Consider the following 12,502-nt stretch of genomic DNA (forward strand, 5'->3'; position numbering starts at 1 on the left):
TCTATTCAGCTCTGGTCTTTTCACTGAGAAAGCTTGAAAGTCCTCTATTTTATTGAAAATCCATATTTTGCCTTGGAGCATGATACTCAGTTTTGCTGGGTAGGTGATTCTTGGTTTTAATCCTCTGGAATATCATATTCCAAGCCCTTTGATCCCTTAATGTAGAAGCTGCTAGATCTTGTGTTATCCTGACTGTGTTTCCACAATATTGAAATTGTTTCTTTCTGGCTGCTTGAAGTATTTTCTCCTTGATCTGGGAGCTCTGGAATTTGGTGACAATATTCCTAGGAGTTTTCTTTTTGGGATCTTTTTCAGGAGGTGATTGGTGAATTCTTTCAATTTCTATTTTACCCTCTGGCCCTAGAATATCAGGGTAGTTTTCCTTGATAATTTCTTATTTTTTTTTTATTTTACACTAAAATTATTTATTTAAAAATATTTATTTCAAGTGTTACATTCCTTCTGGTAGGACACACCATCTTTACTGCTTAATATGTGTGGAAAGGAATATTAATAATGGTACTTGACATGCACAGAGTGCCTAACCAATTAGCATCAACTTTACTTTTTGTTTTGTAATCAGTTTAAGTTTTCCTATAAAACTTACACAATCATGTAGTTGGCATTAAATGCATTTATCATTAACCATCATGCTATGGTGCTTCTTTTTTAACTCTTTACAATACAATTTTCTGTTGCTGATCAAGAAGATCTCTTTAGTGGGAGTTGTAGTGAATGTTAAAATCTAATACTTCCTCACTCATCTTTAGAGTAATGGCTAAAATGAAAGTAGGAGAGGCAGAAAAACACCTGATTGGAGGGACTTCAAAGTGAGGAAGCTAACTTTTAAAGGTGTATTAGGTGCATTCATTTCAGGTCTTGTCAACCATGAGATAATTTCTTGAAAGATGATATCTAGGCTCTTTTTTTGATCATGGCTTTCAGGTAGTCCAATAATTTTTAAATTGTCTCTCCTGGATCTATTCTCCAGGTCAGTGGTTTTTCCAATGAGATATTTCACATTGTCTTCCATTTTTTCATTCCTTTGGTTCTGTTTTATAATATCTTGATTTCTCATAAAGTCACTAGCTTTCACTTGCTCCAATCTAATTTTTTATTTATTTTCTTTTATTTTTAGTTTACAACACTTGGTTCTACATAATTTTGAGTTCCAGATTTTCTTCCTCCCTTCCTCTCTCCCTCCCCAAGACGGCATGGAATCTGATATATCTTCTACGTATAACTTTGCATTGAACTTATTTACACACTTGTCAAGTTGTGATGAAGAATTATGACCAGTGGAATGAATCATGAGAAAGAAGAAATAGAACCAAAAAAAACCCCCTAAAACAAAAACAAAAGAGAAAAAAAGTGAAAAAAAAGGCGAGCATAAAGTGTGCCTCAATCTGCATTCTTTCTCTGGATGTAGATAGCATTCTCCATCGTGAATCCTTTGGAATTGTTTCACCTTGTGGTGCTGAGAAGAGCACAGTCTGTCAGGGTTAGTCCTCACAGAATCCATATGTCTGTGGTTGTGTGTAATGTTGTTCTGGTTCTGCTCCACTCACTCAGTATTATATCATATAGGTTTTTCCAGGTTGTTATGAAGTCCGTATCTTCCCCATTTCTTATAGCACAATAGTATTCCATTGCCTTCATATACCACAACTTGTTCAATCATACCCCAATTGAGGGATATCCCCTTGATTTCCAGTTCTTAGCTGCTACAAAAAGAGCTGCTATAAATATTTTTATATTTGGATCCTTTTCCTACTTGTGTGATCTCTTTGGGATACAACCCTAGAAGTGGTATTACTGGGTCAAAGGATATGAACATTTTTATAGCCCTTTGGGCATAGTTCCAAACTGCTCACCAGAATGGCTGGATCAGTTCACAACTCCACCAGCAATGTAACAATGTTCCAATTTTCCCACATCCTCTCCAGCATTTATCATTTTCCTGTTTTATCATTTTAGCCAATCTGACAGGAGAGATGCAATACCTAAGAATTGTTTTGATTTGCATTTCTCTAATCAGTAGTGATTTAGAGCATTTTTTCATATGTCTGTAGATATCTTAATTTCTTCCTCTGAAAACTGCCTGTTCGTATCCTTTGACCATTTCTCATTTGGGGAATGACTTGTATTCCTGTGTATTGTATTTGGCTCAGTTCCCTGTATATTGTAGAGATGAGGCCCTTATCAGAGACACTGGTTGTAAAGATTTTCTCCCAATTTTCTGCTTCCCTCCTATTCTTTGTTGCATTGGCTTTTTTTATACAAAAACATTTCAATTTAACATAGTCAAGATTATCCATTTTGTATTTTGTAATGCTGTCTATCTCTTGTTGTGTCACGAATTCTTTTCTTTTTCCATAAATCTGATAGGTAAACTATTCCTTGCTCTCTCAAATTGCTTATATTATCAGCCTTTATTCCTAAATCATGAACTCATTTTGACTTTATTTTGATATATGGCGTAAGATATTGGTCTATGCCCAGTTTCTGCCCTACCATCTTCTAATTTCCCAGCAGTTTTTGTGAAATAGTGAATTCTTATCCCGGAAGCTGGATTCTTTGGGTTTATCAAAGAGTAGATTGCTATAGTCATTGACTTCTCCATCTTATGTACATATCCTGTTCTACTGATCCATGACTCTGTTTCTTAGCCAGTACCAGGTAGTTTGATGATTGCTGCTTTATAGTACAGTTTAATATCTGGTATGGCTAGGCCACCTTCTCTAGCATTTCTTTTCATTAATACCCTAGATATTCTAGACCTCTTGTTCTTCCAGATGAATTTTGTTATTATTTTATCCAGCTCTGTAAAATAATTTTTTGGTAGTTCAGTTGGTATGGCACTGAATAGATAAACTAATTTAGGTAAAATTGGCATTTTTATTATATTAGCTCGGCCTAACCATGAGCACCTGATATTTTTCCATTTATTTAGATCTGACTTTATTTGCGTGAAAAGTGTTTTGGAATTATGCTCATATAGTCCCTGTGTCTTGGCAGATGAACTCCCAAATATTTTATAGTGTCTACTGTAACTTTGAATGGAATTTCTTTTTCTATTTGTTGCTGTTGGGCTTTGTTAGTAGTGTATAGGAATGCCAAGGATTTGTGTGGGTTTATTTTATGTCCTGCAACTTTGCTGAAGTTGTTTATTATTTCAAGTAGTTTTTTACTTGATTCTCTAGGATACTGTAAGTAAATCATCTGCAGAAAGTGATAATTCAGTTTTTCCTTTGCCTATTCTAATTCCTTCAATTTGTTTTTCTTCTCTTATTGCTACAGCTAACATTTTTAATACCAAATTGAATAGTAGGGGTGATAATGGACATCTTTGTTTCACCCCTGATCTTATTGGGAATGCATCTAGCTTATCCCCATTACAAATAATGCTTGTTGATGGTTTTAGGTGGATGCTATTTATAATTTTAAGGAAGGCTCCAATTATACCTATGCTTTCTACTGTTTTTAATATGAATGGGTGTTGTATTTTGTCAAAGGTTTTTTCTGCATCTATTGAGATGATCATATGCTTTCTCCTAGTTTTGTTGTTGATATGGTCAATTATGCTAATAGTTTTCCTAATATTGAACCAGCCTTGCATTCCTGGAATAAATCCTACCTGGTCATAGTGTATTATCCTCGTGATAAGTTGCTGCAGTCTTTTTGCTAATATTTTATTTAAAATTTTTGCATCAGTATTCATTAGGGAAATTGGTCTATAATTTTCTTTCTCTGTTTTGACTCTACCTGGTTTGGGTATTAGTACCATATTTGTGTCATAAAAAGAATTTGGTAGGACTCCTTCATCTATTTTCCCATTCCTATACAAGGTATAGGAATTAATTGTTCTTTAAATGTTTGATAAAATTCACATGTAAAACCATCTGGCCTTGGAGATTTTTTCCTAGGGAGTTCATTGATGACTTGCTCAATTTCTTTTTCTGAGATGGAGTTATTTAGAAATTTTACTTCCTTTTCTGTTAACCTGGGCAGTTTATGTTTTTGCAGACATTTGTCCATATCCCTAAGGTTGTCAAATTTATGGGCATACAACTGGGCAAAATAATTCCTAATTATTGTTTTGATTTCCTCTTCTTTAGAGGTGAATTCACCCGTTCATTTTTGATACTGGTAATTTGATTTTCTTTTTTTTTTTTTTTTTTAGAATGTCAAGATGTTTAGTTTATTTAATTTAATATGTTTAGTTTTCAGCACTGATTTTCACAAGAGTTTGAATTACAAATTTTCTCCCCATTTCTACCCTTCCCCCCACTCCAAGATGGCATATATTCTGGTTGCCCTGTTCCCCAGTCAGCCCTCCTTTCTGTCACCCCACTCCGCTCCAATCCCCTTTTCCCTTCCTTTCTGGTAGGGCAAGATAAATTTCTATGCCCCATTGCCTGTGTATCTTATTTTCTAGTTGCATGCAAAAACTTTTTTTTTTTTTTTTGTTTTTGAACATCTGTTTTTAAAACTTTGAGTCCCAAATTCTCTCCCCTCTTCTCTTCCCACCCATCCTCCCTAAGAAGTCACATGCATATCATTATGTAAAACCCTTCCACAATACTCATGTTGTGAAAGACTAACTATATTTTGCTCCTTCCTAACCTATCCCCCTTTATCCAATTTTCTCCCTTGACCCTGTCCCTTTTTGAAAGTGTTTGTTTTTGGTTACCTCCTCTCCCATCTACCCTCCCTTCTATCATCCCCCACTTTTTTTTTATCTTCTTCCTCCTTCTTTCCTGTGGGGTAAGATACCCAATTGAGTGTGTATGGTATTCCCTCCTCAGGTCAAATCTTATGTGAGCAAGATTCACTCATTCCCCCTCACCTGCCTTCTCTTCCTACAGAACTGCTTTTTCTTGCCATTTTTATGCGAGATAATATACCCCATTCTATCTCTCCCTTTCTCCCTCTCTCAGTGTATTCCTCTCTCATCCCTTAATTTGATTTTATTTCTTTTAGATATCATCCCTTCATCTTCTACTCACCCTGCGCTCTCTCGCTCTCTCTCTATATATATATATGTGTGTGTGTGTGTGTGTGTATACACACTCATACACACACACACACACACACACACACACACATATGCATATTCCCTTCAGCTACCCTAATACTGTGGTCTCATCAATCATACACATCATCTTTCCATGTAGGAATGTAAACAAAACAATTCAACTTTAGTAAGTCCCTTGTGATTTCTTTTTCTTGTTCTTTTTCCTGAATACCTTTTCATGCTTCTCTTGATTCTTGTGTTTGAAAGTCAGATTTTCTATTCAGCTCTGGTCTTTTCACTGAGAAAGCTTGAAAGTCCTCTATTTTATTGAAAGTCCATATTTTGCCTTGGAGCATGATACTCAGTTTTGCTGGGTAGGTGATTCTTGGTTTTAATCCTAGCTCCACTGACCTCCAGAATATCGTATTCCAAGCCCTTCGATCTCTCTCTTTTCTTTTGGCAGGTCAGTCAGGGTTAAGTGACTTACCCAAGGTACAGCTAGTACATGTGTCAAGTGTCTGAGGCTGGATTTGAACTCAGGTCCTCCTAACTCCAGGGCCGGTGCTCTACTCACTGCCCTTCAATCTCTTAATGTAGAAGCTGCTAGATCTTGGGTTATTCTGATTGTGTTTCCACAATACTGAATTTGTTTCTTTCTGGCTGCTTGCAGTATTTTCTCCTTGATCTGGGAGCTCTGGAATTTGGTGACAATATTCCTAGGAGATTTCTTTTTGGGATCTATTTGAGGAGGTGATCTGTGGATTCTTTCAATTTCTATTTTGCCCTGTGGCTCTAGAATATCAGGGCAGTTCTCCTTGATAATTTCTTGAAAGATGATATCTAGGCTCTTTTTTTGATCATGGCTTTCAGGTAGTCCAATAATTTTTAAATTATCTCTCCTGGATCTATTTTCTAGGTCAGTGGTTTTTCTAATGAAATATTTGACGTTGTCTTCTACTTTTTCATTCCTTTGGTTCTGTTTTATAATATCTTGATTTCTCATCAAGTCACTAGCTTCCACTTGCTCCAATCTCATTTTTAAGGTAGTATTTTCTTCAGTGGTCTTTTAGGACCTCCTTTTCCATTTGGGTAATTCTGCCTTTCAAGGCATTCCTCTACTCATTGGCTTTTTGGAGCTCTTTTGCCATTTGAGTTAGTCTATTTTTTAAGGTGTTATTTTACTGAAGTATTTTTGGGGTTTTCTTTAGCAAGTCATTGACTTGTTTTTCATGGTTTGCTTGCATCCTTCTCATTTCTCTTCCCAATTTTTCCTCTACTTCTCTAACTTGCTTTTCCAGATCCTTTTTGAGCTCTTCCATGGCCTGAGACCAATTCATATTTTTCTTGGGAGGCTTTTGTTGTAGGCTCTTTGACTTTGTTGACTTCTTCGGGCTGTATGTTTTGGTCTGTTTTGTTACCAAAGAAAGATTCCAAAGTCTGAGACTGAATCTGGGTGTGTTTTCGCTACCTGGCCATGTTCCCAGCCAACTTACTTGACCCTTGAGTTTTTCAGTGGGGTATGACTGCTTGAAGAGTAAAGAGTACTTTGTTCCAAGCTTGAGGGGATGCGCTGTTGTTTTCAGAGCTATTACAGCCAGCTCTGCCATGTCAGCATTCCTCCTCCCCCAAGAACCCCCAACCTGGACTGGACTCAGATCTTCAGCAGGCTCTGCACTCCTGCTCTGATTCACCACTTAATTCCTCCCACCAGGTGGGCCTGGGGCCGGAAGCAACTGCAGCTGTAGTTCCGTAGCTGCCTCACCTCCGCTGTCCCCAGGGTGGTGGCTGAACTGCCAACTCTATCACCCTGTCCCCAGCAGCTTTTCCCTCTAACCTTCTCTGTTGTCTTTGGTGTTTGTGGGTTGAGAAGTCTGGTAACTGCCGCAGCTCACTGATTCAGGGTGCTAGGGCCAGCTCTGCCCAGCTCCTCATCTAGTTGGTCCGTGCGGCTCACGCTGGGCTCTGATCCGCTCCCCTCCCAGCTCTGTGTGTAATAGACCTTACCCAGAGACCATCCAGGCTGTCCTGGGCTAGAGCCCTGCTTCCCTCTGCTGTTTTGTGGGTTCTGTAGTTCTAGAACTGGTTCAGAGCCATTTTTTCCTAGGTTTTTGGAGGGACTTGGTGGGGAGCTCACGCTAGTCCCTGCTTTCCAGCCACCATCTTGGCTCTGCCCCCTTTCTTTTATTTAATCCAATTGACCAAAGATTTATCAATTGTATTGGTTGTTTCAGCTCTTTGTTTTATTTATTAATTAAGTTGTTTTCTTGGTTTCGGTTTTATTAGTCTCTCCTTTGATTTTCAGTATTTCTAATTTGGTATTTAATTGGGGATTTTCAATTTGTTGTTTTTCTAGCTTTTTCAGTTGCATGCCCAATTCATTGATCTCCTTTTTCTCTGTTTTATTTATGTAAGCATTTAGAGATATAAAACTTCTCCTAAGGAGTGCTTTTGCTGCATCCCATAAGTTTTGGTATGTTGTCTCATTATTGTCATTGTCTTGAATGAAGTTATTAATTGTTTCTCTGGTTTCTTATTTGGCCCATTCATTCTTTAGAATTAGGTTATTTAGTTTCCAATTAATTTTTAGCTTATTTTTCCATGGTTCCTTATTACAAATTATTTTTATTGCATTATGATCTGAAAAGTATGCTTTGACTACTTCTGCTTTTCTGCACTGGATTTTGAGGTTTTTATGCCCTAATACATGGTCAGTTTTTGAGTATGTGCCATGTACCCGTGAGAAGAAAGTATATTCCTTTTTATCACCATTCAGTTTTCTCCAGAGGTCTGTGATATCTGTCTCTTCTGAAATTCTGTTCACCTTGTTAACTTTCGTATTTATTTTGAGGTTAGATTTATCAAGTTCAGAGAGGGGGAGGTTGAGGTCTCCCATTATTATAGTTTTGCTCTCTATTTCTTCCTGTAACTCCCTTAACCTCTCCTCTAAGAATTTGCATGCCATACCACTTGGTGCATATATGTTAAACAATGATATTGCTTCACTGTTTATGGTGCCTTTTAGCAGGATGTAGTGTCCTTCCTTATCTCTTTTAATTAAATCTATCTTTACTTTTCCTTTGTATGAGATTAGGATTGCTACACCTGCTTTTTTTACTTCAGCTGAAGTGCAATATGTTTTACTCCAGCCTTTAACCTTTACCCTGTATGTATCCCCCTGTTTCAAATGTGTTTCTTGTAAACAGCATATTGTAGGATTATGGTTTTCAATCCATTCTGCTATCTGCTTCCATTTTATGGGAGAGTTCCCCCATTTGCATTCACAGTTATGTTTTCTATCTGTGTCTTTCTTCATCCTATTTCCCCCGTTTACGCTTTTATTTCTCCCTTTCCCCTTCCACTCCCCAACAAAGTTTTGTTTTGACCGCCACCTTCCGCAGTTTACCCTCCCTCTTGATTTCCCTCCCTTATCTTACCATTTTCCACTTGTTACTTCTTCCCTTCCTTCTGAGCAACCCCCTCCCTTTTTTTCCTCCTTTCCCCTCCTACTGCCTGTAGGACAAGTTAGACTTATAGTTATCAGGGTATGTTATTCCCTTCTTGAACTAGATCTGATGACAGTAAAGCTCAGATACTGTTCTTCTCCCTCCCTTCTTTCCCTCTTCTATAATGTGTTTTTGTGCCTCTTCATTTGATGTAATTTACCCTTTTCTGCTGCCTCCTTACCTCTTCTCCCATAACCCTCCCTTTATGTCTCTTAATTATGTTTTTTATCCTTATATCAGTTATTTTATACAGACATTCACAGTCTATGTATATCCCTTTCAGTTGTCATAATAGCTATACTATTCTCAAGATAGACATATATACGTATATATGTGTATGTGTATATATATATATAAAACGTACATAAGATGATATAATCCTATATAAAGATGTAAATAATTTGCCCTTATTGATTAATAAGGTTTGTGGGGGTTTTTCCCCCCATTTACCTTTTTATGTCTCTCTTGAGTTTTGTATTTGAAGATCCAGTTTTTCATTGAGTTCTGGCCTTTTCATCAGGAAGGTCTGGAATTCCCTTATTTCATTGAATGTCTATCTCCTTGCCTGAAAAATTATGCTTAATTTTGCTGAGTAGTTGATCCTTGGTTGTAGTCCCAGCTTCTTTGCCCTTCAGAATATCATATTCCAATTTCTCCTGTCATTTAATGTAGAAGCTGAGAGATCCTGCGTGATCCTGACTGTAGTTCCATGATATTTGAATTGTTTCTTTTTGGCTGCTTGCAGTATTTTCTCCTTGTCTTTGTAATTCTGAAATTTGGCTATAATATTTCTTGCTGTTTTCAATTTGGGATCTCTTTCAGGGGGTGGTCAGTGGATTCTTTCAATGAGTATTTTACCCTTTGGTTGTAGGACCTCTGGGCAGTTATCTTTGATAATTTCTTCAAAGATACTGTCAAGGCTCTTTTTTTCCTCGTGGATTTCTGGTAGACCAGCAATTCTTAAATTGTCTCTCCTGGATCTGTTTTCCAGGTCAGTTGTTTTTCCAATCAGATATTTCAGATTTTTTTCTACTTTTTCATTCTTTACATTTTGTTTGACTACTTCTTGATGCCTCATAGAGTCATTAGCTTCCACTTACTCAATTCTAATTTTTAATGAATTGCTGTCTTCATTTTACTTCTTAGTCTCCTTTTCAAATTGGTTGATTTTATCTCTCAGGGTGTCATTTTCTCTATTTAGATTCTGAATCTCCATAGCCGTTTCGCCAATCTAATTTTTAAGGACTTGATTTTGTCAGTGGTTTGTTTTTTTTCCTTTTTTTCCATTTTTTCTTTTACCTCCCTAATTTGGTTTTTAAAATCCTTCTTTAGCTCTTCCAGTAATGCTTTTTGGGCTTGTGGGTATAGTGTCATTGCTATCCTCTTCCAAATTGGTATTTTGATCATGCCTGTCTCCATAAAAAGAATCAGTGGTCCTTGTTTTTTTTTGTGTGTTCTTCATATTGGTTAGCCTTTTCCTGGCTTTACAATGAATTTCTACTTTTGGGGCTCAGGGCTCTCTGTCCCAGGTTTCTTATTCTTATTCTGAGTCTAGTTTCTGGCTTTGTGTATTATAGCCTTCAGTTTCCTGAGCTGTGGGGGAGGGGTCTGGCTGCCTGATGTCTCCTCTTCCCCTGGGGCTGCTCTCCAGCACTGTTGCTCTTCAGCAATGGTGTCGCTGGTGTCTGCCTCTTCCCCTGGGGATGCAAGGGTACTTCTGGGTTCCTGGTGTTGACCCCTGCTGGCTCTGCCCCTCTGGGACTCAGGAACTTCCCCCTGCTGGGCCACTGAAACCCCACTTCTGTCTCCTCTATTCCAGCGTTTTTCCCCTGAGGAATTCTCTGGGTCAGGGGGAGAGGGATTATAGCCGTTTACCTGGACATTATGTCTCCTGGAAGTTCAAGAAGACTCTTTCATACCTATGGGCTGCAAGCCTCAGGAGTTGATGTCTCATAGCCAGAGGTATTGTGCTGCTGCCTCTTGTGGCTTCCTCAGACTGCCGTCCTGTGTTGGGAGGCCTGGGGATCTCCACTGGCTTTCTCCCAACCTGTCTTGCACATTGGTTTCTGCAGCTGCTTCCGCTTTGGTGCTGTCTGGAGCAGCTCTGCTCGCCCATAGAGTGCTCTCCCAGCCTACAGATTCGTCCCATCGGCCTTTCGGACTCTCCTGGCTTGGAAATTTGCCTCACTCAGAATGTTCAAGGTTTCTCACTCTCTCAAATCTGCTCAGATTCACTTTTTTATAGTAATCTGATAGAACTTGTGAGAGGGCTCTGGTAAGATGCTGTTTTCACTCGGCCATCTTGGCTCTGCCCCCCCTCCAATCTAATTTTCAAGTTAGTATTTTCTTCAGTGGTCTTTCAGACCTCCATTTCCATTTGGCTAATTCTGCCTTTCAAGGCATTCTCCTCATTGGTTTTTTGGAGCTCTTTTGCCATTTGAGTTAGTCTGTTTTTTAAGGTGTTCTTTTATTCAGTATTTTTTGGGGTCTCCTTCAGCCAGTCATTGACTTGTTTTTCATGGTTTTCTTGATTCACTCTCATTTCTCTTCCCAAGTTTTCCTCTACTTCTCTAACTTGCTTTTAAAAATCCTTTTTGAGCTCTTCCATGGCCTGAGACCAGTTCATGTTTTTCTTGGAGGCTTTTGATGTAGGCTCTTTGACTTTGTTGACTTCTTCTGGCTGTAGGTTTTGGTCTTTTTTGTCACCAAAGAAAGATTCCAAAGTCTGAGACTGAATCTGTTTTCACTGCCTGTTCATGTTCCCAGCCAACTGCTTGCCTCTTGAGCTTTTTGTCAGGGTATGACTCCTTGTAGAATAGAGAGTACTTTGTCCCAAGCTTGAGGGGCTGCGCTGTTGTTTTCAGAGGTATTTCTCACAGCAAGCTCTGCCACACCAGTGCTCCTCCTCCCCCAAGAACTGTCAACCAGGACTTCGATTCAGATCTTCAGCAGGCTCTGCACTCCTGCTCCGATCCACCACTTAATTCCTCCTACCAGGTGGGCCTGGGGCCGGAAACAACTGCAGCTGTAGGTCTGTAAGCAGCCTCAGAGCTGTACCACCTCCGCCACCCCAGGGTGGTGGCCGACCATGCACTCCTTTCATTCCGTTCTAGCAGTTCTACCCACTAACCTGCTCTATTGTCTTTGGTGTTTGTGGGTTGAGAAGTCTAGTAACTGCCACAGCTCAATGATTGAGGGCCCTGTGGTCTGTTCCGCTCGCCTCCTGGTCTGGTTGGTCCGGGTGCGGCACACGCTGGGCTCTGATCCGCTCCCCTCCCAGCTCCATGGGATAGACCTTACCCAGTGACCATCCAGGCTGTCCTGGGCTGGAGTCCTGCTTCCCTCTGCTATTTCGTGGGTTCTGCAGTTCTAGAATTTGTTCAGATCCATTTTTATAGGTGTTTGGAGGGTTCTGGGGGAGAGCTTTAGGCAAGTCCTTGCTTTTCACCCACCATCTTGGCTCTGCCCCCAACTAATCTGTTTTTTCTCCTCAGTTTAGTAAATTTGGAAACCTCCCAAGCACAGGAATTGTGTTCCCAGCTAGCATAGTGGCCTGCTCAGCGGACCCTTGGGTGGTATGAATTCATAATGATGGGCCAGTTTCTCTCTTTGCAGAGGAAGCTTCTCAAGGACCTTAAATCCCAGTGGCAGGAGGCCTTGCTGAAGACATTCAGGGAGACCAAAGTCCACATGAGTCAACTACACCCACAGATCAACCTTTACCCCTACTTGTGCCTTCTGAAGGACACGGATTATGTGGACCTCATGATGCAGGTAAGCAAGGTGACCCTGTTGCGCCCTTGGCCTGTACCCCAGTGAGTGAGAGAGAGGTGCTGTGAGCTTAGCTGCTGGTGCCTGTGAGATGGCTCGTGTCCAGGGCAATCCCTGAGGTCTCCTTCCCAGACTAGACTACCAGGGAACAGTCAAGGGCGAGGCTCTGCTGCTTTGAACTGAGGTGGGGATGCCAGGCTAGCAGCTTGGG

At 39.7% G+C, this 12,502-nt stretch overlaps 1 protein-coding gene across 1 annotated transcript in view; it reads left to right on the forward strand.

The window, feature by feature from the left end:
- POLRMT (RNA polymerase mitochondrial) overlaps positions 1-12,502 on the forward strand; it is a 50,812-nt gene that overhangs the window by 21,569 nt on the left and 16,741 nt on the right. Inside the window, exon 7 of the mRNA XM_036767471.1 lies at positions 12,136-12,294. Within this exon, the coding sequence (XP_036623366.1) occupies positions 12,136-12,294 (159 nt within the window). The remainder of the gene's footprint in view (positions 1-12,135; positions 12,295-12,502) is intronic.

This window comes from Trichosurus vulpecula, chromosome 1 (assembly GCF_011100635.1).
Source record: "Trichosurus vulpecula isolate mTriVul1 chromosome 1, mTriVul1.pri, whole genome shotgun sequence".
Taxonomy (NCBI): domain Eukaryota; kingdom Metazoa; phylum Chordata; class Mammalia; order Diprotodontia; family Phalangeridae; genus Trichosurus; species Trichosurus vulpecula.